Source organism: Somniosus microcephalus, chromosome 9 (genome assembly GCF_052327205.1).
Source record: "Somniosus microcephalus isolate GS21.2 chromosome 9, FLI_Smic_1.0, whole genome shotgun sequence".
Taxonomy (NCBI): domain Eukaryota; kingdom Metazoa; phylum Chordata; class Chondrichthyes; order Squaliformes; family Somniosidae; genus Somniosus; species Somniosus microcephalus.
In genome coordinates this window covers 59,520,912-59,545,319 of record NC_140995.1, presented here as the reverse complement: position 1 = coordinate 59,545,319, position 24,408 = coordinate 59,520,912, and the positions used below count along the sequence as shown (strand labels likewise).

Here is a 24,408-nt window from a genome sequence, read left to right as displayed (position 1 = left end):
ACTGATTGGTTTGGGGTGCCCTGATGGGTTTTGGGGTGCCCTGATGGGTTTGGGGTGCCCTGATGGATTTTGGGGTGCCCTGATGGGTTTGGGGCACACTGATGGGTTTGGGGCGCACTGATGGGTGTGGGGCACACTAATGGGTTTTGGGGCGCACCGATCTGTTTTGGGGTGCCCTGATGGGTTTGGGGTGCACCGATCTGTTTTGGGGTGCCCTGATGGGTTTGGCGCACACTGATGGGTTTTGGGGCGCACTGATGTGTTTGAGGCGCGCTCCCGGGGTTGCTCGCCCCCGCGCGCCCCTGTTAAGCGTCCAGGCGCGCCCCCCCAACCAGAGCGGTGCGCAGGCGTGGTGGCGAGCGGGCGATGTCGGACTGGGAGGCGGAGAGCGGTGATGAATCGAGCTCCAGGCCGCGGGTCGAGTGGAGGCCGCAGGCAGCGCCGAGTTTCAGGTCCCGCACTTGGAGCCGCTCACGGTCCGGCACACAGAGCCAGGACTTGGGGGCTGGGGACCGCTGGGAGGTCCGTGGGGACCGGGGACGGCGGCGGGCAGGACAACCTGGGGCGGGGGGCCGGGGAGCGGGAGGAGGGCCGGCCTGGGAGACGCACTCACACTCTCCCTTCCTCAGCTTCTACATGGAGAGCGCAGCGGTTGGCACCGTGATAGGTAAATACCGGAAGTGGGATGAATATCAGGGTAAATATTCAGGTGCGAATATCAGGGGTAAATACCCAGGTGCGAACATCAGGTTATCTTGAGCATCTGATTATAATCGCTCAACCTTTGGTGGCCGTACCTTCTGCTGCCTCGGCCCTAAGCTCTGGAATTCCCTGCCTAAACCGCTCTGCTTCGCTACCTATTTCCTCCTTTAAGACACTCCTTAAAACTTTGACCAAGCTTTTGGTCACCTGCCCTAATTTATCCTTATGTGGCTAGGTGTCAAATTTTTTGTCTTGCAATACTCCTGTGCAGCGCCTTGGGACGTTTTACTACGTTAAAGGCGCTATATAAATACAAGTTGTTGTTGTAAATACCCAAATGTGAATATCAGGGGTAAATACCCAGGTGTGAATATCAGGGGTAAATACCCAGGTGTGAATATCAGGGGTAAATACCCAGGTGTGAATATCAGGGGTAAATACCCAGGTGTGAATATCAGGGGTAAATACCCAGGTGTGAATATCAGGGGTAAATACCCTGGTGTGAATATCAGGGGTAAATACCCAGGTGTGAATATCAGGGGTAAATACCCAGGTGTGAATATCAGGGATAAATACCCAGGTGTGAATATCAGGTAAATACCCAGGTGTGAATATCAGGGGTAAATACCCAGGTGTGAATATCAGGTTAAATACCCAGGTTTGAATACCAGGGTAAATACCCAGGTGTGACTGCTAGAGTAAATACAAAGGTGTAAATATCAGGGGTAAAGACCCAGGTGAAAATATCAGGGCAAATACGCAAGTGTGAATACATAAGAACATAAGAAGTAGGAGCAGGAGTAGGCCATACTGCCCTTCGGGCCTGTTGCGCCATTCAATAGGATCATGGCTGATCCGAATCTAGACTCACGTCCACTTCCCTGCCCTCTCCCCGTAACCCCTAATTCCCTTATCTGCTAGGAAACTGTCTATCTCCATTTTAAATTTATTTAATGTTGCAGCTTCCACAGCTCTCTGGGGTAGCAAATTCCATAGATTTACTACCCTCTGAGTGAAGAAGTTTCTCTTCATCTCAGTTTTGAAAGGGCAGCCCCTTATTCTTAGATTATGCCCCCTAGTTCTAGTCTCACCCATTAGTGGAAACATCCTCCCTGCATCCACTCGATCAAGCCCCCTCACAATCTTATATGTTTCGATAAGATCGCCTCTCATTCTTCTGAACTCCAATGAGTAGAGTCCCAACCTACTCAACCTTTCCTCATACGTCAACCCCCTCATCTCCGGAATCAACCGAGTGAACCTTCTCTGAACTGCCTCAAGAGCAAGTATATCTTTTCTTAAATATGGAAACCAAAACTGCACGCAGTATTCCAGGTGTGGCCTCACCAATACCCTGTATAACTGCAGCAAGACTTCCCTGTTTTTATACTCCATCCCCCTTGCAATAAAAGCCAAGATTCCATTGGCTAGGGTAAATACCCGGGTGTGAATATCGAGTAAATACCCAGGTGTGCATATCAGGAGTAAATACCCAGGTGTGCATATCAGGAGTAAATACCCAGGTGTGAATATCAGGTTAAATATCCAGGTTTGAATACCAGGTTAAATACTCAGGTTTGAATACCAGGGTAAATACCCAGGTGTGATGACTAGAGTAAATAAAAGGTGTGAATATCAGGGGTAAATACCCAGGTGTGAATATCAGGGTAAATACCCAGGTTTCAATACCAGGGTAAATACCCAGGTGTGTATATCAGGGGGGTGAATACCCGGGTGTGTATATCAGGGGGGTAAATACCTGGATGTGAATATCGAGTAAATACCCAGGTTTGAATACCAGGGTAAATACCTAGGTGTGACTCGGGGTAAATACCCAGGTGTGTATATCGGGTAAATATCCAGGTGTGAATACCAGGGTAAATACCTGGGTGTGAATACTAAGTAAATACCTGGGTGTGAATACCAGGGTAAATACCCAGGTGTGACTATCATGGGTAAATACCCAGGTGTGAATATCGGGTAAATATCCAGGTGCGAATATCTGGGTAAATACCCAGGTGTGAATATGTGGTAAATACCCAGGTTTGAATATCGGGGGCAAATACCCGGGTGTGAATATCAGGGGGTGAATATCCAGGTGTGAATACCAGAGTAAATACCCAGGTGAGTATCAGGGGGTGAATACCCAGGTGTGAATATCGGGGGTAAGTACTGGGTTAACTACCTGGGTGTGAATACTGGGGTAAATACTTGTGTGAGAATAACAGGGTAAATACCCAGGTGTGAGTACCGGGGCAAATACTGTGGTACATACCCAGGTGTGTATACCAGAGTAAATATCTGGGTTGAATACCAGGATTAAATACTGTGGTAAATATCCGGTTGTAAATGCTGCTGTGAATAACCAAGGGTAAATACTAGGGTGAATAACAGGGTGTGAATATCAGGGGTAAATACTGGGGTGAATAACCGGGTGTGAATACCAGGGAGAAATACTGTAGTAAATACCACAGCAGCTGGGGAATTTAAATTCAGTTAATTAAATAAATCTGGAATAAAAAGTTAGTATCAGTTATGGTAACCATGAAGCTACTGGATTGTCGTTAAAAAACCCATCTGGTTCACTAATGCCCTTTTAGGGAAGGAATTTTTTTAATTCATTCTCAGGATGTGGGTGTCACTGGCAAAGCCAGCATTTTTGCCCATTCCTAATTGCCCTTGAGAAGGTGGTAGTGAGCTGCCTTCTTGAACCGCTGCAGTCCGTGTGGTGAAGGTACTTCGACGGTGTTGTTAGGGAGGGAGTTCCAGGATTTTGGCCCAGCGACGATGAAGGGACAGCGATATATTTCCAAGTCAGGATGGTGTGTAACTTGGAGGGGAACTTGCAGGTGCCGAACTTACGTGGTCTGGCCTATATGTGACTCCAGACCCACAGCAATGTGGTTGACTTTTTACCCTCTGAAATGGCCTAGCAAGCCACTCAGTTGTATCAAACCGCTATGAAAAATATGGAGCAGTAGCAGAGAGCATTGATACACCATGCGGGATTGACTCAGATAGAAATTTGGAGCTCCCTTCCGCAAACTGCAATTGATGATAGGTCAATTGTTAATTTTAAATCTGTGATTGATAGATTTCTGTTAACCAAAGGTATTAAGGGATATGGGGCAAAGGCGGGTATATGGAGTTAGGTCACAGACCAGCCGTGACCTCATTGAATGGTGGAACAGACTTGAGGTGCTAAATGACCTCCTCCTGTTCCTATGTCCTATAGCTTTAAATCAGTCGAGTACCTTTCCAGTTCTTTGTCTAGCTCGCGGTTTGATGTGACATTTCATGTGCCTTTAGGTCGAGGAGGATCTAAAATACGTGAGTTGGAAGAAATATCAGGATCAAAAATACAGGTAGGAACTTGCTGAGAACTTCCTCAAAACTGGAATTGGTTCTGATCAAGGCCAGTGACCAGGACATCAATAGTAGAGTGCGATTTCCCCAAAACACAGCAGAAACTCCCGCGGTCCCAGGTAAAGCAAGCTCTGTCTAATGTAGTTAACATAAACCAGTGATAGGTCCTTTGTGTACTATCGGCAAAGCTGTACATGGACAGGTAGATGTGATCCCTACAACACTGCTACAAATTCAGCAATCCAATGTAATAAAAATGGGGTTTGATGCATGCAATCACCATAAACCAGCATCTCTTTTTAAAAATTCATTCACGGGATGAGGGCATTGCTGGTAAGGCAAGCATTTATTGCCCATCCCTAATTGCCCTTGGGAAGGTGGTGGTGAGCCACTGTCTTGAACCGCTGCAGTCCGTGTGGTGAAGGTACTCCCGCAGTGGAAGGGTGTTCCAGGATTTTGACCCAGCGATGATGAAGGAATGGCAATATATTTCCAAGTCAGGATGGTGTGTGACCTGGAGGGGAACTTGGAGGTGGTGGTATTCCCATGCGCCTGCAGCCCTTGTCCTTCTAGGTGGAAGAGGTCGTGGGTTTGAGAGGTGCTGCCGAAGAAACCTTGACGAGTTGCTGCAATGCATCTTGTAGATGGTACACACTGCAGCCACGGTACGCCGGTGGTGGAGGGAGTGAATGTTTAAGGTGGTGGATGGGGTGCCAATCAAGCAGGCTACTTTGTCCTAGATGGTGTCGAGCTTCTTGAGTGTTGTTGGAGCTGCACTCATCCAAGCAAGTGGGGAGTATTCCATCACACTCCTTACTTGTGCCTTGTTGATGGTGGAAAGGCTTTGGGGAGTCAGGTGGTGAGACACTCGCTGCAAAATACCCAGCCTCCGACCTGCTTTTGTCGCCACAGTATTTATGTGGCTGGTCCGGTTAAATTTCTGGTCAATGATGACCCCCAGGATGTTGATTGTGGGAGATTCAGTGATGGTAATCCCGTTGAATGTCAAAGGACAGTGGTTAGATTCTCGCTTGTTGGAGATGGTCATTGCCTGTCACTTATGTGGTGCGAATGTTACTTTCCACTTATCTTCCAAGCCTGAATGTCGTCCAGGTCTTGCTGCAGGCGGGTATGGACTGCTTCATTATCTGAGGAGTTGTGAATGGAGCTGAATGCTCTGCAATTATCAGCGAACATCTCCATTCCTGACCTAGTTGTGATTATTAGATTTTCACCATCTCTGCCTCTTTTCACCCCCCCCTCCCCCCCCCCATTGTGGATGTGAGCTAGGGACTGTTCTGGTTGCTTAGTGTAGGTCACCCGTTACTTGGCAGTGTCGTTGCTGTGGAAACATTTGGCACAGACCAACAGTCTGAGGGTCCACTGGCTGCTCACCTGACCTGTAACCTGCTCCAGACTCGCTGCTGCATCTGGCTATGGGAGAGAGCTGGAGCTGGGATTGCATGTCTCCACTCCTCCCCTTGTCCGTTGAGAAAAAGAAGTAGAGTGATGTGATGGAGCTATTCCAGGATCTGTAGAGCAGGTATTGATGAAGAGTGCCATTGTGACCCTCAGCCTGATAGTGAGTAACCCTGGTGTGTAATGAATTTGCTGAGCATATAGGTTGTAGGAAGAACACTGTTCAAAATGAGGAGGATGTTCTGTCAAGTGCACTAAATATTCTGTGAGAATCTTACCTCTTGCAGTCTATGGTTCAAGCAACATTTAATCAACTTAAAACAGAAAGCAGACCTGCATCAATTCTAAAACATTCACTCATTCTTAAAAGCATCAGTTGTAGCCCCGTGATAATGAGGATAAACGCGGTGTGCCTCTTGAAACAGAACCGAGGTCCTTTCGAAGGTTGAATGCAGCAGATCTGGATTAGACTGCCGCTCAACCCAAGACCTCACTCATGCTCCAAACGAGGGTGTGTGTCACTGGAGCCTGTTCCTTCTCTGTGACCCATAGTGACAACACAGGACTAGGTGTACGGTAAGCTGCCTTGCCCCATTTTGGGGTGCCGGGCTGTTCATTATGCACTATGTATTTATATATATTTTGTGCTAGATATTAAAAGGCGATATTGAAGTGGAAGTGAAGCTTTTTGGCAGCCACGAGGCCCAGCTGAAAGCCAAGGAACTGATTCAGAATCTTGTTGAGAGGAGAACTACAGATCAGTTGAATGGAGCAAGGAGTGACCGAGGTAAATCTGAGAGCTCCTAATTTTTGCACTAGGGTCGCACGCTTCATTCTTAGGATCAAATGTTGTTTGTCATGTTGCTTCATGTTTATTGCGAAGCTTTGTAAACTCCACTCTGTATCCAGAATGTTCGCTGACTGAATGGGGTGGGGGGGGGGGGGGGAAGAAGAGTGTCCGCACCGATTACAGTCCCTGCTGATACGTATTGTTCTAAGTGTAATTGTACAAAGTGCGTTGTGTCTCGGTAAGCTGCCCAGGGGTGTGCTGGTTATGTGGGGCCACAATTTACTGTGCTCTCGGTCTGTGTGGGGCAGTGGTTGGCGGTGTGCTCCAGATCTCTGGATTCCAGCTGTCGCATCATTTCATTCTGACGTCCCAGATGTGAGAGGAAGCTCACAGTGTGTTGGAAATCTGCATTAAATGCTTGTCTCTTTTCCTTCCTTCCCTCACCCATCTCTCTGAAGGCATTGCATCGAAGTTGAACAGCACTGCAAGGACCTGCTCAGACACTCACTCAGCCAAGTGCGGCAGCATGAACTCGCCCCGCCCTGTCATCAACTGGAATTCGCTGCGTGAAAACAAGGAGAAATACGAAGCTATGAAGTGGGCTGGTTGGTATTTCCCTTCTGCCTCATTACACAAACACTCTGAACCCTGGTCAGCAGTGAGGGCCCAGGCTGTGTATCCAGAGCCCATATTAAGGTTGACCAGAAAGAATCAATTGTCAATAACAGCTTTCTCTTTTTGCATTAAGGCCTTTCACCAATTAAAAAAAACTTCTACATCGAAGCGGAGACAGTTGTCAATATGACACAGGAAGAAGTTACAAATTGGAGGTAATTTATTTCTGGAATCTGCCGATACGTATTCCAAAACATTTCTGAATGATTTGAGTTTTACTCCAGAAAGCAAAAAGCTGCAGTTCTCCCCCAGCATTTATCTGGCAGTCCTGTCTGTTGGACTTGCGGGTCTGTAATCAGTCGGAATGGATTGCTTTAAGTGTCAGCTCAGTGGGCAGCACTCTCGCCTCTGAGTCAAAAGGCCGTGGGTTCAAGTCCCACTCCAGAGATTTGAGCACATAATCCAGGCTGACAGTCCCAATGCAATACTGAGGGAACGCTGCACTGTCGGAGGGGCAGTACTGAGGGAGTGCTGCACTGTCGGAGGGGCAGTACTGAGGGAGAGCTGCACTGTCGGAGGGGCAGTACTGAGGGAGCGCTGCACTGTCGGAGGGTCAGTACTAAGGGAGAGCTGCACTGTCGGAGGGGCAGTACTGAGGGAGCGCTGTACTGTCGGAGGGTCAGTACTGAGGGAGAGCTACACTGTCGGAGGGGCAGTACTGAGGGAGAGCTGCACTGTCGGAGGGGCAGTACTGAGGGAGTGCAGTACTGAGGGAGTGCTGCACTGTCGGAGGGGCAGTACTGAGGGAGTGCTACACTGTCGGAGGGGCGGTACTGAGGGAGAGCTGCACTGTCGGAGGGGCAGTACTGAGGGAGAGCTGCACTGTCGGAGGGGCGGTACTGAGGGAGTGCTGCACTGGCGGAGGGGCAGTACTGAGGGAGTGCTGCACTGGCGGAGGGGCAGTACTGAGGGAGAGCTGCACTGGCGGAGGGGCAGTACTGAGGGAGCGCTGCACTGTCGGAAGTGCAGTACTGAGGGAGTACTGCACTGTCGGAGGGGCAGTACTGAGGGAGCACTGCACTGTCGGATTCGCCGTTTTTCAGATGAGATGTTAAACCGAGGCCCCATGTGGCCTCTCGGGTGGACGTAAAGGACCCCACGTCACTATTTTGAAGAAGACGGGCGATCTCCCCGTTGTCTTGGCCAATATTTATCCCTCAACCAACATCACTAAAACAAATTATCTGATCATTATCATATTGCTGTTTGTGGGAGCTTGCTGTGCGCAAGTTGGCTGCTGCATTTCCTACATTGCAACACTTCAAAAGTACTTGATTGGCTGTAAAGCACTTTGGGACGTCCTGAAGTTGTGAATGGTGTTATAGAAATGCAAGTCTATTCTTGTACCTGCTACATCAACAGCCTGACATAGTCATACTCACAGAATCATACCTTTTAGCCAATGTCCCAGACGCCTCCATCACCATTCCATGGTATGTCCTGCCCCAACGCAGGACAGACCTACCAGTGGAGGCGGCACAGTGGTATACAGTTGGCAGGAAGTGGCCCTGGGTGTCCTCAACATTGACTCCGGACCCCTTGACGTCTCGTGGCTTCAGATCAAACATGGGCAAGCAAACCTCCTGCTGATCATGGACAGATGCATCTGCGACAGGTAGATTGGTGAGGACGAGGTCAAGTAGGTTTTTTCCCTCGAGTTGCTTCTCTCACCACCTGTCGCAGGCCCAGTCTGGCAGTTATGTCCTTCAGGATTCGGCAAGCTCGGTCAGCAGTGGTGCTACCAACACTTCAAAAGTACTTGATTGGCTGTAAAGCACTTTGGGACGTCCTGAAGTTGTGAATGGTGTTATAGAAATGCAAGTCTATTCTTGTACGTGCTACATCCCTTAAAGGGAATTAAGGGTTACGGGGAGCGAGCAGGAATTTGGACATGAGTCTAGGTTCGGATCGGTCATGGCCCTGTGGGTAGCGGAGCGGGCCCAGGGGCCATGTAGCCTGATCCTGCTCCTATTTCGTGTGTCTAAATCTGTTAGATTCAAGAGATGGTTCTGTGATAGCAGATTGGCGGTTAGGATCAGATCAGCCATGATCTTATTGAATGGCGGAGCAGGCTCGAGGGGCCGATTGGCCTACTCCTGCTCCTATTTCTTATGTTCTTATGATTACCACCTACCGTCCTCCCTCAGCTGATGAATCAGTACTCCTCTGTGTTGAACACCACTTGGAAGAAGCACTGAGTAGCAAGGGCACAGAATGTACTCTGGGTGGGGGACTTCAATGTCCATCACCAAGAGTGGCTTGGTAGCACCACTGCTGACTCAGCTTGCCGAATCCTGAAGGAAATAAGTGCCAGACTGGGCCTGCGACAGGTGGTGAGAGAAGCAACTCGAGGGAAAAAACCTACTTGACCTCGTCCTCACCAATCTACCTGTCGCAGATGCATCTGTCCATGACAGCATTGGTAGCAGTGACCATTGCACAGTCATTGTGGAGACAAAGTCCCGTCTTCATACTGAGGACACCCTCAATCATGTTGTTTGGTACTACCACTGTGCTAAATGGGATAGATTCAGAACAGATGTAGCAGCTCAAAACTGGGCATCCATGAGGCGCTGTGGGCCATCAGCAGCAGCAGAATTGTATTCCACCACAATCTGCAAACTCATGGCCCAGCATATCCCTCACTCTGCCATTACCATCAAGCCAGGGGATCAAGCCAGGGGACCAACCCTGGTTCAAAGAAGACTGTAGAAGAGCATGCCAGGAGCAGCACCAGGCGTACCTAAAAATGAGGTGCCAACCTGGGGATGCTGCAACACAGGACTGCATGCATGCTAAAGAGCAGAAGCAGCATGCTGTAGACAGAGCTAAGCGATCCCACAACCAACGGATCAGATCAAAGCTCTGCAGTCCTGACTCATCCAGTTATGAATGGTAGTGGACCATTAAACAACTAACAGGAGGAGGAGGCTCCATGAACATCCCCATCCTCAGTGATGGAGGAGCTCAGCACGCGAGTGCAAAAGACAAGGCTGAAATGTTTGCAGCCATCTTCAGCCAGAAGTGCCGAGTGGATGATCCATCTCGGCCTTTTCCTGAGGTCTCTACCATCACAGAATCTTGTATTCAGCAAATTCGATTCACTCCAAGTGGTATCAAGAAACGGCTGAGCGCACTGGATACAGCTATGGGCCCTGACAACATCCCAGCTGTCGTGCTGAAAACTTGTCCTCCAGAACCAGCCGTACCTCTAGCCAAGCTGTTCCAGTACATTTTATTCGTTCCGGGATGTGGGCGTTGCTGGCAAGGCCAGCATTTATTGCCCATCCTTAATTGCCCGTGAGAAGGTGGTGGTGAGTTGCTGCCTTGAACCGCTGCAGTCCTTGTGGTGAAGGTACTCCCACAGTGCTGTTAGGGAGGGAGTTCCTGAATTTTGACCCAGCGACGATGAAGGAACGGCGATATATTCCCAAGTCAGGATGGTGTGTAACTTGGAGGAGAACTTGCAGGTGATGGTGTTCCCATGCGCCTGCTGCCCTTGTCCTAGCTGGTAGAGGTCGCAGGTTTGGGAGGTGATGCCGAAGAAGCCTTGGCGAGTTGCTGCAGTGCATCTTGTAGATGGTACACACTGCAGCCACAGTGCGACGGTGGTGGATGGAGTGAATGTTTAAGGTGGTGGATGGGGTGCCAATCAAGCGGGCTGCTTTGTCCTGGATGGTGTTGAGCTTCTTGAGTGTTGGAGCTGCACTCATCCAGGCAAGTGGATGAGTGCAGCTACAACACTGGTATCTACCCGACAATGTAGAAAACTACCCAGGTATGTCCTGTCCACAAAAAGGACATATCCAATCCGGCCAATTACCACCACATCAGTCTACTCTTCAAGCTGTGATCCTGACCAACGGTTCCACCACAGACCCAATTCACGTACGAACCGGGGTCAAGCAAGGCTGTGTCATCGCACCAACGCTCTTCTCGATCTTCCTTGCTGCAATGCTCCATCTCACCCTCCGTAAGCTCCCCATTGGAGTGCAGCTAATTTACAGAACAAATGGGAAACTGTTCAACCTCCTTCGCCTCCAGTCCAGATCCAAGGTTATCCCATTCTCTGTCGTCAAATTACAGTATGCAGACGACGCTTGCGTCTGCGCTCACTCGGAGGTCGAACTCCAAACCATCATCAACACCTTCACCGAAGCGTACGAGAGCATGGGCCTTACACTAAACATCTGTAAGACAAAGGTCCTCTACCAACCTGCCCCCGCCACACAGTACTGCCCCCTGATTATCAAAATCCACGACAAGGCCTTGGACAACATGGACCACTTTCCGTACCTCGGGAGCCTACTGTTAACGAGGGCAGATGTCGACAACGAAGTCCAACACCGCCTTCAGTGTGGCAGTGCAGCCTTCGGTCGCCTGAGGAAGAGAGTGTTTGAAGACCAGGACCTCAAACCCGGCACTAAGCTCATGGTCTACAGAGCAGCAGTGATACCCGCCCTGCTGCATGCCTCAGAGACATGGACCATGTACAGCAGGCACCTCAAAGCACTGGAGAGGTACCACCAACGCTGCCTCCGCAAAATCCTGCAAATCCATTGGCAGGATAGGCGCACCAATGTCCGTGTTCTTGCTCAGGCCAACATCCCCAGCATCGAAGCTTTGACCATGCAATGGACGGGTCACATTGTCCGCATGCCCGATACGAGACTCCCAAAACAAGCGCTCTACTCTGAGCTCCGGCACGGCAAGAGAGCCCCAGGTGGGCTTCAAGGACACTCACACTTTTTCAAGGAGGCTTTGAGACATCCCCACCGACACCTGGGAATCCCTGGCCCAAGACCGCACAAAGTGGAGGAGAAGCATCCGGGAAGGCGCCGAACACCTCGAGTCCCTTCGCCGGGATCAAGCGGAATCCAAGCGCAAGGAGCGCACGTCAACCCAAGCACCCCACCCACCCACCATTCAACCACCGTCTGCTCCACCTGTGATAGAGATTGTAGGTCCCGCATTGGACTCATCAGTCACCTGCAAACTCATTTTTAATGTGGAAGCAAGTCATCCTCAGTTCCGAGGGACTGCCTAAGAGAAGAGCCTACTCTCAAACATCAGCAAAGTGATGGAAGGTGTGCTATCAAGCGGCACTTACCAATAACTTGCTTACGGATGTTCAGTGTGGGTTCCGTCAGGACCACTGTGCTCCAGAACTCATTACAGCCTTGGTCCAAATTTGGACAAAAGGGCTGAATTCCAGAGGTGAGGTGAAAATGACTGCCCTTGACATCAAGGCAGCATTTGACCGAGTGTGGCACCAAGGAGCCCTAGTAAAACTGAAGTCAATGGGAACCGGGGAAAACTTTCCACTGGCTGGAGTCATACCTAGCACAAAGGAAAGTGGTTGTGGTGGTTGAAGGTCAATCATCACAGCCCCAGGACATTGCTGCAGGAGTTCCTCCGGGCAGTGTCCTAGGCCCAACCATCTTCAGCTGCTTCATCAATGACCTTCCCTCCAACATAAGGTCAGAAATGGGGATGTTCGCTGATGACTGCACAGAGTTCATTGCCATTCACAACTCCTCAGATAATGAAGCAGTCCATGCCCGCATGCAACAAGATCTGGACGTCATTCGGGCTTGGGCTGATAAGTGGCAGGTAACATTCGCACCACACAGGTGCCAGGCAATGACTATCTCCAACAAGAGAGAGTCTAGCCACCGCCCCTTGACATTCAACGGGATTGCCATCGCTGAATCTCCCACCATCAATATCCTGGGGGTCACCATTGACCAGAAACTTAACTGGACCAGCCACATAAATACTGTGGCTACAAGAGCAGGTCAGATGCTGGGTATTCTGCGGCGAGTGTCTCGCCACCTGACTCCCTAAAGCCCTTCCACCATCAACAAGGCACAAGTAAGGAGTGTGATGGAATACTCTCCACTTGCCTGGATGAGTGCAGTTCCAACAACACTCAAGAAGCTCGACACCATCCAGGACAAAGCAGCCCGCTTGATTGGCACCACACCCACCACCTTAAACATTCACTCCCTCCACCACCGGCACACCGTGGCTGCAGTGTGTACCATCTACAAGATGCACTGCAGCAACTCACCAAGGCTTCTTCGACAGCACCTCCCAAACCCGCAACCTCTACCACCTAGAAGGACAAGGGCAGCAGGCACATGGGAACACCACCACCTGCAAGTTCCCTTCCAAGTCACACATCATCCTGACTTGGAAGTATATCGCCGTTCCTTTGTCGTTGTTGGGTCAAAATCATGGAACTCCATCCCTAACAGCACTATGAGAGTACTTTCACAGGGACTGCAGCATTTCAAGGTGGTGGCCCCTTCTCGAGGGCAATTAGGGTTGGCAATAAATGCTGACCTTACCAGTGACGCCCACATTCCAAGAACAAATTTTAAAAAAATTGGAGGAGTGACAAGTCTCGTCCAACTGTGGTCGGTTGATTGGAGTGTTGGGCAGTCCTTGGACTCGAAGCTGCAAGGTGGATTTAATTCCGAAACGCCTGATTGTTGCATTGGTTGAGTGGTGGTGTTTGCTCGCTAGCTGTTACCAGCTATTGACACACACTCCATTTGATGGATTATGGCTGGCTTCTCACCAACAACAAAGGAGAATTATTGCTTTTGCCATCTGTGTTTTGGTGGCTTTCTTTGACCTACTTGCTGCGCTAATGTCAAGTGATTACTCTGGCAGATGTGGCTGTGTTCTTGTGCTGTTCGACCCCAGTGTGTTTCTTGGAAAGCTGCAGCGAGGGTGTTGTGTGGGATTTGCGAGGGGGAAATGGGCTTGAGTTGCGTATTCTGGCTCTAGGTGTCGGTGGAATCTTCACACAAGCAGTGCTGGGTGGACCAGGGTCAGCAGTGATTTACACAATTACATGAACAACCCATTCTCTGAAGAGTCATTTAAAACAGGGAGTTGCCTCATTAACAGATGGGAAAAGCTGATAGCTGTACAAATACCAGTGTCTTTCAGTCCCTCTTTTGGGGAGAGCAATGTATTTACTGTTAGCACTTCTTGTAATCCTTCCCTGAGAGACAGCACATCATGCAGTTGGTCCTTTCAATCGTTCCTCTGACCTGTGCTAATTCTCTTCTGGTCATTTTATTCAGTCTACTCCAGGTTAACTGTGCAATCCCTCCTGTGCTGTTTCATTTAGCTTACTTCTGGACAATTCCATACCTTTTGGAGTAAAGCACAACTTCCAGTTAACTGGCTAGACTGCACTTGGGTCCCATAACTTGTTGCCCAGTGTACAAAGTTTACATTTATAAGTTGTGGGGTAGAGTTTCCGCTCGATTGTGCTGTTTTTTTTGGCATAACCATCGCAAAAGAGCGTGGAATTTTAAGCGCAAATTACGTGCAGTGCAAATCGAGTTTCCGTGATCTTTTGCGCCAGTTTAAAAAACATTGCGCTAGAAGCTGGCCCCGCCCCCACAACTGGCTGTGTCCCCCAGATCAAATTAATCACCATTGGCAGTTTCCGCTAATTGTGCTCGTTTGCAGGCCTTCGAGGAGGCTCTAAAAATTAAGCTGGTTCTTTTGGGTGCAAGGACACTAATAGGCATGTTTTAAAAGCTTTTGAATTAATTTTTAAAAATTTACTAAGAAGCTGACTACTGTTCCCCATTATAACTAATAAATAATTCAGTGTAGTTTTTAAAAATGATTTTCAGTCATTTAAAATCGGGTTACTCACAGGTGGTGGATTGACCTCTTGATTAACTAGAATTAGATTTTGTGATAAACCCATTTTCAGCTGTATTAGTCAAACTGCACCAGGTTGCCACTCATAGATATCAAGGAATATTTTTTTTGAAGCAATTTTTTTTTTAAGAATCACGATTTAAAACACTGCCCGATTGCGCTGGTTCATGGCTGATTTTGCGTTCGGTGATATGCAAATGGCTTTGAACAGAAACTTGAGGAATAAAAAACATTTTGGACCAATTGCGCCCAAAGCAGAACTCTTGGCCATTAAATTTAAATGCCATTTGACTCCCCACATAAAAGTAATTCATTATGCGAAATGAGTAGAGATGTTTTGAAGTGATGTGATACTATGTAAGTGCAAGTATTTACTTTTGTAGAACGGATATAAACACGTCTGCAATCTTTAACTGCGAGCTCTGTCTATACTACTCTCTTTCAGTGTGATGACTTTAACTTTCTTGCAATAGACACAGGCCATTCAGTCCCTCGAGCCTATTACACAGGAACAGGAGGAGGCCATTCAGCCCCTCGAGCCTGTTACTCTGGAACAGGAGGAGGCCGTTCAGTCCCTCGAGCCTGTTACTCTGGAACAGGAGGAGGCCATTCAGACCCTCGAGCCTGTTACTCTGGAACAGGAGGAGGCCGTTCAGTCCCTCGAGCCTGTTACTCTGGAACAGGAGGAGGCCATTCAGACCCTCGAGCCTGTTACACGGCAACAGCAGGAGGCACATTCAGCCCCTCGAGCCTGCTCCTCTATTCATTTAGATCTTGACTGATCTGTACCTCAACTCCATTTACCCACCTTTTCTCCGCATCCCTCGATACCTTTACCTAACAAAAATCTATCGGATCTCTGTCTTGAAAGCTCCAATTGACCCCCAACATCCACAGCCTTTGGGGGGAGTGTGTTCCAGATTTCCACTACCCTATGTGTGACGAATAGAATCCTGATTTTACTCCTGAACGGCCTAGCTTTAATTTTAAGGTTATGCCCCCTTGTTCTGGATTCCCCCATCAGAGGAAATAGTTTATCTCTCTCTACCCTTTCGAATTCTTTTATTGTTTAAGATACCTTGATTAGATCACCCTTCAGACTTCTAAAGCAAGTTTAAGCAAATTGTCTTCACAATTTAACCCTCTAAGCTCTGCTATCATTCTGGTGAATCTGTCCTGCTCTCCAAGACCAATATATCTTTCCTGAGGTGCGATGCCCAGAACTGAACACAGTAATCCAGCTGGGGTCTGACCAAGGCTCTGTACAACTGAAGGATTGCTTCCTCCCCTTTGTATTCAATCCCGTGAGATAAAGGCCAACATTCCACTAGCCCTTTGATTGCTATTTGTAACTGCACTAACTTTTAGTGATTTGTGTACATGGACTTCTAGTCTCTCGATTAAGAAAATATTCTGATTTGTCTTTCTCAGATTAAAAAGTGGGTGAACTCGCAGGTTAGAAACAGCAGGATGTTTAAGAGAGAGCTGGAGACGGATTTATATGTTCGGTATAATTTGGAAATCTAAGTAGCTGATTTAACATCAGGAAGGCTGGAGCTGAGCATTAGATGGAGGACAAATTAACATTAGTGATCTGCATTTCTGACTACATAAAGGGACCTCAGTAGCAAAAGGAGGTTAAGTGTAATGCTAACACATTTTATTAGTGTTCTGACAGCTAAGTTAGTTCGAGAGGTAGGGTAAATTGTAAAGGTTATAAGTGCAGATAGAGAAATAATCTACTTTTCCTTTCCTGCCTATGAGAAGCCAGCTAAAGATTGGCTGAATTCAGTGACCAAGTGTATTACTAAGGCAATAATATTAACTTGCTAGCCCACTTTTTTCTTAGTGTCCTGAAAATGCAGGAGCAGTGATTCCAGCTGCAGTTCTGACGAAGGGTCATCGACCTGAAACGTTAACTCTGTTTCTCTCTCTACAGATACTGCCTGGCCTGCTGAGTATTTCCAGCATTTTCTGTTTTTATTCCAGCTGTTACTGGCTAGGCTCCATCGAAAACACATTCAATTCCCCCTCACTAAGGATAATGGCAGTGGATATGCTGCAAAGAAATGTCTGTGTCTGTGTCTCACTCCTCCCCTCACATCTGTTTTTGCATTAGCCTCTCTTCCTTTATTTCTGTTTGTTCTCTCCTTTTCACTTTCCCTTGTTTCTTCCCCCTCTCCCCTTTCTCTGATTGCCGTTGATTGACTATCAGTTGGCAGAGCCATTGCAGTGCTCTCCTGCATGTGTGCAAGTTATAAATAGCAGTGCAGCAACATTCCTACTCGAGGCCTGCTCTGCTCATCATTGGAGCAAGTCTATGGTCGCACGGTCTCATGAGCTGTGTCCTAGGGAGTTAATTTGAACATATCCAACTGGATTGAAAGCCTGATTAGCAGTAGAAAGTCAAAGCTAGCAATGATAAATTAAAAGCTATGTTTGTGTGGAGGGAGCACAGTATTAAGTGAAACACAACAGTGCTCTATTGTGGACACCCTACTGGTTACATGTTGGGAAAGGTATTTATAATGTGAAACTTGCTGATGTCACTGAGCTCCATGGTGAGGTGTCTGGTGTAATGGTATGGACGGCATTCAAAGTATCTAGACTGAGAGATGGGCCTGAGCCGCAGCAGCAGATGAATTTAAATGGAGATACACTTAATGTGGAACAGAAAATATGAAATATACGCGCAAATGTCCAAAATTGGAAAAAAAATTGAGGTGCTTATTGACCGTTCACTTTAAGTGGCCTGTTGATCAATGAGGCTTATTGTACTGGGGCTCATTTCAAGGGCATTTGACTATAAGTCAAAGTAAGCACCTGTGTAGACATATTTGGAATACCCCAGCATCGAAGCTTTGACCACGCTCAATCAGCTCCGATGGACGGGCCACATTGTCCGCATGCCCGATACAAAACTCCCAAAACAAGTGCTCTACTCGGAGCTCCGGCACGGCAAGAGAGCCCCAGGTGGGCAGAGGAAACGCTTCAAGGACACCCTCAAAGCCTCCTTGAAAAAGTGTAACATCCCCACCGACACCTGGGAATCCCTGGCCCAAGACCGCACAAAGTGGAGGAGAAGCATCCGGGAAGGCGCCGAACACCTCGAGCTCGATTTTCATTGAGCCTTGGAGGCGTGGGGGGGGGGGGGGTTAAAATCGCAAAAACTGGCGGGTAGGACCCCCCCCCCTGCCTGGTTCCCAACTCCGAGCAATTTTAACTCCGTCATGTCTGATGGTCCCGACTCCGTCCTGCATCCAACAGGCGGGACTGGTCATTAAGGCCCTTAACAACCACTAAATGGCCTCTATAATCCTATTTTGAAAGGCCCTTGCAAATTTAACCCTTTTCCCACATGAAACACGCCTGGTGGGAAACACGAATGTGAAACCTGGCGGGAGCACTATTGGATTGCTGACTATCAACTGCAGGTCAACCATTAAAGAAGAGATTTGATCAGCCATGATTTGCAGGTGGCAGGACTTAGTGGTCTCAGGTCTGGGGCAACTTTTAGAAGGCTTAACCACACCTCTGGAAGGTTGGAGCCTCACACCCATCTCCAGTGTGACCTGGGAAACCCCTCTCGCCACCTTCACTCAGCGCTTGCTCAACGGAGGCATATACCAGAAGCATGGGAGCCATTTATTTCCTTCCCATCTGGGCATTAGAGGAGCTCGAGCACCAGCCGCAGCAGCAGAGGAACCAGGAACAACAGCATCAGCAGCAGCAGGAGTGCCAGGCTGCTGCTCACCCACCTGAAGCTGCACAGGCTAGAAGGGGCCAGCGCCTGGGAGTGGCTGGAGAGCACCTTGTTGCACATCAGGGGGGCCATGGGGACCCGTATCTGCAATGGCAGTCCTACTCAGAAGGACTTCCATGAAGGTCTGGTTTTTCTGTTTAATAGATGCCCATCGCTCCTCAAGGATGTCATTCTATTCTGAACAATGACCATGTTTTCCATACCCTGGCGACTAAGCTCCTCCATGGCCGTAGCCATCCTCTCCTCTACGGTAGCCATCCTTTCCACGGAGGTTGCCATCCTTTCCGTGGTGATGTATTCATGCGCCAATGACTCCACAAAGGCTCTGCTCATGTTCGCTATGGACTCCTCCATTCACTCCACACTCGCAGCGACCCTAGAGACAAAACCTGCCAGAGACTCCTGCATCTGTGCCTGGAGTTCCATCACCCCTGATCTTATGGATGGCCCCAGAGGCAGAGGGTCGACATGCTGCTGAGCCGAGCTGGCAGAGTTCTGCGCCCTCCGACGAGGACTCTCCACTGTTGTCCCTGTCTCCACAATCTGCTGATGCTCACTTGTGAGCTGTGATACGCCAGGTGACAACACTACTCTATGTCCCGAAGGTCCCACCGAGGTGTGAATGTCTGCGCTGGTGCTGGGTGCGCTGAATTCTGCTGACGCTGAGCCCTCGGAGGCTGCAGCTTCCTCTGAGGCGTCTGGCTGCTCAGCCTCTTCTTCCTGGCTGGGGGGACGGATGCTTGTGATGGTCCTGTGGGTGAGTAAAGGAACGAGTCAGAGATGTGATGCAAAGGCTACATGCACATAGCTTTTTGCAGATGCTCATAAGTCCATCTGTTACAGCTTCACAATCATTATCAGCGACTCATGCAATGTCAAAAAGAGAGATGGGAAACTTTTCTGTTACCAGCTTGCTGTGTTACACCCGTCTGTCCGTCCCCCACGTGCGAATCATCCTCTTTTCCCATAATTTCCAGGACAGCCTCCTCCCAGGGGGTCAGGTGGGCTATAGAGGTTGCCCCTCCTCCTATCCTGGCTCGCTCTCTCTTCCTGCAATGAGGGAGACAAGTGGAGGTTGAGTGAGAATGAAGGAGTGAGTGTAGAGATTGCATAGCATAGATACTTAGAAGGAGACAAAGATGGAGTGAGGTTGCAGGACCAAGGGCCCTCCCTGTGTGTTGTCAGTTGTGTTCAAAGCAGAGTGATGGGGAGTGTGAGGGCTGCATGGTTGAATAGTTATGTGAATGTGAGCATAGAGAGAGAGGGAATGGGTAAGGGTGCATGGATGTCAGTGTCAAGTGGGATGTGGAGGAAGAGATTGCTAAAGCTGAGTGCTGGTGAGGAAAGGCAATGGGGATCAGATTGAGGGTGATAGGAAATACATACTCACTTTTCCAGTGTGCTGAAGGTCATGAAATCTTTTCCTGCACTGTATCCAGGTTCTGCGGGTGACTCCCAAGGAGTTGACCTCCTCAGCCACCTGCATCCACACTGCCTTGGTCTGAGTGGGAGGCCTCTTCCTCCCTGATGAAGGGAAGAGCACCTCCCTGTTGGCCCTAGCCCCATCCACTAATGCCTGCAGTACCACCTCATCAAAGCGAGGAGCTGATCTGGCCCTCCCGCTTGTCATATTTGCTGCAGCTCCCTCACACTGCACAGTCAAGAAGCTTGGCAGTCTGCAGAAGAAGCAAGGCTTGCTGTGGACCTTGAATGCAGCAGCAATGATGACGTCATCGGAGGGGACTTTCAGTCATGAAAAACCCATTTGCAAAGGCTTCCCACACGTTGGAAATCAATTGGCCAATTCAGTTAAAATTGCGTCAATCTCCCACATCCATTTAGATTCGTGTGGGAAACACTAAATTCGGATAACATGACACCTTCCCGCACCCGAGTTAAAATCCCCCCCCTCGAATCTCTTCGCCGGGAGCAAGCGGAAGCCAAGCGCAGGCAGCGCAAGGAGCGTACGCCAACCCAAGCACCCCACCCACCCGTCCCTTCAACCACCATCTGCCCCACCTGTGACAGACTGCAGGTCCCGCATTGGACTAATCAGTCACCTGCAAACTCATTTTTAATGTGGAAGCAAGTCATCCTCGGTTCCGAGGGACTGCCTAAGAGAGATTGGGTGTAGTTTTAGACACTCGATGCAATTCTTCTCCATGTCGATGCTCTCCACTCGTCCTACACTAGTGGTTGTTTTGTGGACAATTAGGGCAAATGGTTTGGTGAGGCCCAATATCTCTCACAGCTCCCATTCATTTTCACACTCAGCTCTGTATCTGGAATACTGCAACTTGCCTGTCAGTGGAAACACTGCCCTCTGGAGGAATAAATCATTTACTGCAACAAGTTGGTTGCCCCACCGAAGATTTGACTTTATACTTGCAACTCCTTTAGATCGCACACCCTTGGTGCACACAGTCTTCACTTCTCTCTCAATCTAATGCTAGAATCCCTGAATCCCAAAATACAAATCGGGATTCTATTAGCTTTTCAAATATAGTTGTTTCTTCTCTCTCAATCCAACCCTTGGCTGCCACCTCTTGACTTCTGCTGACTCCACTCTTCTACCTCCATTATGTATTGGCAGGACTTTCAACCACAAAGGCAGCTGTGTTACCCACATATCCACACTGTGCTATTGTCAATAGTCAGTCTACCTTCCTGTCACCATTGCAACCTCTCCTTTAATAATGAGCGGCAGCCTTTTAGCAGTCAGTCACATTGAGGGGTCGGTGTAGATTTGGAAATAGTGACTCAGGGTTCTGGGACTTGACTGTCTGTAGTGTAGATTTACACAACCAAATTTGTTTTCAAAATGCTGGGCCTTTGTAAGATGAGGGAAGAATAAAGATTGCATATATGGCACCTGCTTCATGCTGCTGAAATTTCATGGGCACCTTTATTATAATGGAAGTATGGCCCCCATTTCATATCCATTGCACCCCAGAAACAGGCATTAAGGGATTCTATAAAGAGGTGCAGCTCTGTCCCGATAGATCTCAGCCAATTTGCGTCTGCAAGTGTGTCACCCCACGGGGGGGTGGGGGGTTGTGTGTGTGTTTAAATTCCCGGATCTCTGTGTGCGTGTGTGTATATACCCGGGTCTGTGTGTGTGTTGAGTGTCCTGGTTCAGGTCAGTGAGTATGTGTGTGTCCAGGTCTGTGAAGGTACTCCCACAGTGCTGTTAGGGAGGGAGTTCCAGGCTTTTGACCCAGCAACGATGAAGGAACGACGATATACTTTCAAGTCAGGATGGTGTGTGACATGGAGGGGAACTTGGAGGTAGTAGTGTTCCCATGCATCTGCTGCCCTTGTCCTTCTAGGTGGTAGAGGTCGTGGGTTTGGCAGGTGCTGTCAAAGAAGCCTTGGCAGATTGCTGCAGTGCATCTTGTAGATGGTACACACTGCAGCCACGGTACGCCAGTGGTGGAGGGAGTGAATGTTTAAGGTGCTGGATGGGGTGTCAATCAAGCAGGCTGCTTTGTCCTGGATGGTGTCGAGCTTCTTGAGTGTTGTTGGAGCTGTACTCATCCAGGCAAGTGGAGACCTGGGTGTCCTTGTGCACCAGTCGCTGAAGGTAAGCACGCAGGTGCAGCAGGCGGTTAAGAAGGCAAATGACATGTTGGCCTTCGTAGCGAGAGGGTTTGAGTACAGGAACAAGGATGTCTTGCTGCAGTTATACAGGGCCTTGGTGAGACCGCACCTTGAGTATTGTGTGCAGTTTTGGTCGCCTTATCTGAGGAAGGATGTTCTTGCCATGGAAGGAGTTCAGCGAAGATTCACCAGGCTGATACCTGGGATGGCAGGAATGACGTATGAGGAGAGATTGGGTCGATTGGGCTTGTACTCGCTGGAGTTTAGAAGAATGAGAGGGGATCTCATTGAAACTTATAAAATTCTGACAGGACTGGACAGACTAGATGCTGGAAGGATGTTCCTGATGGTCGGGGAGTCCAGAACCAGGTGTCACAGTCTAAGGATAAGGGGTAGGCCATTTAGGACAGAAATGAGGAATTTCTTCACCCAGAGAGTGGTGAACCTGTGGAATTCTCTACCACAGAAGGCAGTAGAGGCTAATACATTAAATATATTCAAGAATGAGTTGGATATATTTCTTAAGGCTAAAGGGATCAAGGGGTATGCGGAGAAAGCAGGGACCGGGTACTGAATGGATGATCAGCCATGATCGCATTGAATGGCGGAGCAGGCTCGAGGGGCCGAATGGCCTACTCCTGCTCCTATCTTCTATGTTTCTATTATTCCAGCACCCTCCTGACTTGTGCCTTGTAGATGGTGGAAAGTCTTGCCACGTATCGGCCCAAGCCGGATTGTTGTTCAGGTCTTGCTGCGTGCGGGCACGGACTGCTTCATTATCTGAGGAGTTGCGAATGGAACTGAACACAGCAGTTATCAGTGAACATCCCCACTTCTGACCCTGTGATGGAGGGAAGGTCATTGATGAAGCAGCTGAAGATGGTTGGGCCTAGGACACTGCCCTGATGAACTCCTGCAGCGATGTCCTGGGCCTGAGATGATTGGTCTGCGACAACCACAACCATCTTCCTTTGTGCTTGGTATGACTCCAACCAGTGGAGAGTTTTCCCCCTGATTCCCATTGACTTCAATTTTGCTAGGGCTCCTTGATGTCACATTCCGTCAAATGCTGCCTTGATGTCAAGGGCAGTCACTCTCACCTCTGGAATTCAGCTCTTTTGTCCATATTTGGACCAAGGCTGTAATGAGGTCTGGAGCTGAGTGGTCCTGGCAAAACCCAAACTGAGCATCAGTGAGCAGGTTATTGGTGAGTAAGTGCCACTTGATAGCACTGTCGATGACACTTTCCATCACTTTGCTGATGATTGAAAGTAGACTGATGGGACGGATTAGATTTGTCCTGCTTTTTGTGGACAGGACATACCTGGTCAATTTTCCACATTCACGGATAGATGCTGGTGTTGTAGCTGTACTGGAAGAGCTTGGCTAGAGGCGCGGCTAGTTCTGGAGCACAAGTCTTCAGCCTGGCAGCCAGTATGTTTTCTGGGGCCATGGCTTTTGCTGTATCCAATGCGCTCAGCCGTTTCTTGATATCACGTGGAGTGAATAGAATTGGCTGAAGACTGGCTTCTATGATGGTGGGGACCTCAGGAGGAGGCCGAGATGGATCATCCACTCTGCACTTCTGGCTGAACATGGTTGCAAACGCTTCAGCTTTGTCTTTGCACTCACGTGCTGGGCTCTGCCATCATTGAGGATGGGGATGTTCATGGAGCATCCTCCTCCTGTTAATTGTTTACGGTCGTGTCTATTCGCCACAACAGATTTCTAATTGGTCCCCTTGGAGGACAAGACCAGATTTCTGATTGGTCACCTTGGAGGACAAGACACACCCAACAGTTTATCTGGAATGTGTAATTAGACCCTGCTGCCTACGTAATCAAGAACTTTGCAAAGTGTAATTCGAGCCATTCATTCTGACTGCTAGGCTCCAGACAGAGCTCACAGAAAACAGACAGGGCTCATCCTCGCGAGTTAGGACCACCTTCCCCCAACAAGTTCCTGACCTTCTCCCCGGCCCTAGTTCCTGAACTTCCCCATTTCCCCTCCTCCCCAGGTTCCTGACCACCTCCCCCAACAAGTTCCTGACCCGCCCCCCCCCCCCCCCCCCCCCCCCCCATAGATGGGGTATTGTGTGGGGGTCACGGATTGTTAACCGGTTTATTGGGTATGAAGGGAATAGTGACTGTGTCATGACTTCTGGATTTTGTATAGTCCAATGATGTCACTTGCCAGACATGCACTGAGCGTTCCGAGAAATCAACCAGGTCTAGGGGTAGGTGAAGGAGGCGAAGGTGGTGTGGGTGTAAAGGGGATGGGGGAGGGGTTGGAAGAACGTGATCCATATTCCCATCTGGATCTAGTTCTAGCACTCATCGCCCCCCTTTAGACAGTTCACATTCTTCCCCAATCCCCACTGTGATCTCCATGCTCTTTA

The 24,408-nt window shown here is 49.0% G+C and overlaps 1 protein-coding gene across 5 annotated transcripts in view; it reads left to right on the top strand.

Annotated features, from left to right (window-relative positions):
• The first annotated feature begins 330 nt into the window (after positions 1-330).
• ddx43 (DEAD (Asp-Glu-Ala-Asp) box polypeptide 43) overlaps positions 331-24,408 on the top strand; it is a 117,885-nt gene continuing 93,807 nt past the window's right edge. For 2 of the 5 annotated variants that reach the window (XM_085996634.1, XM_085996633.1), the window contains exons 1-5: positions 339-667; positions 4,012-4,067; positions 6,139-6,274; positions 6,736-6,882; positions 7,026-7,107. In XM_085996634.1, coding sequence (XP_085852760.1) covers positions 367-667; positions 4,012-4,067; positions 6,139-6,274; positions 6,736-6,882; positions 7,026-7,107 — 722 coding nt within the window. In that variant the 5' untranslated portion in view covers positions 339-366. Of the gene's footprint in view, positions 668-4,011; positions 4,068-6,138; positions 6,275-6,735; positions 6,883-7,025; positions 7,108-24,408 lie in introns of all 5 variants that reach the window. The other 3 variants (XR_015079499.1, XM_085996632.1, XM_085996631.1) reach the window with 3 other exon arrangements.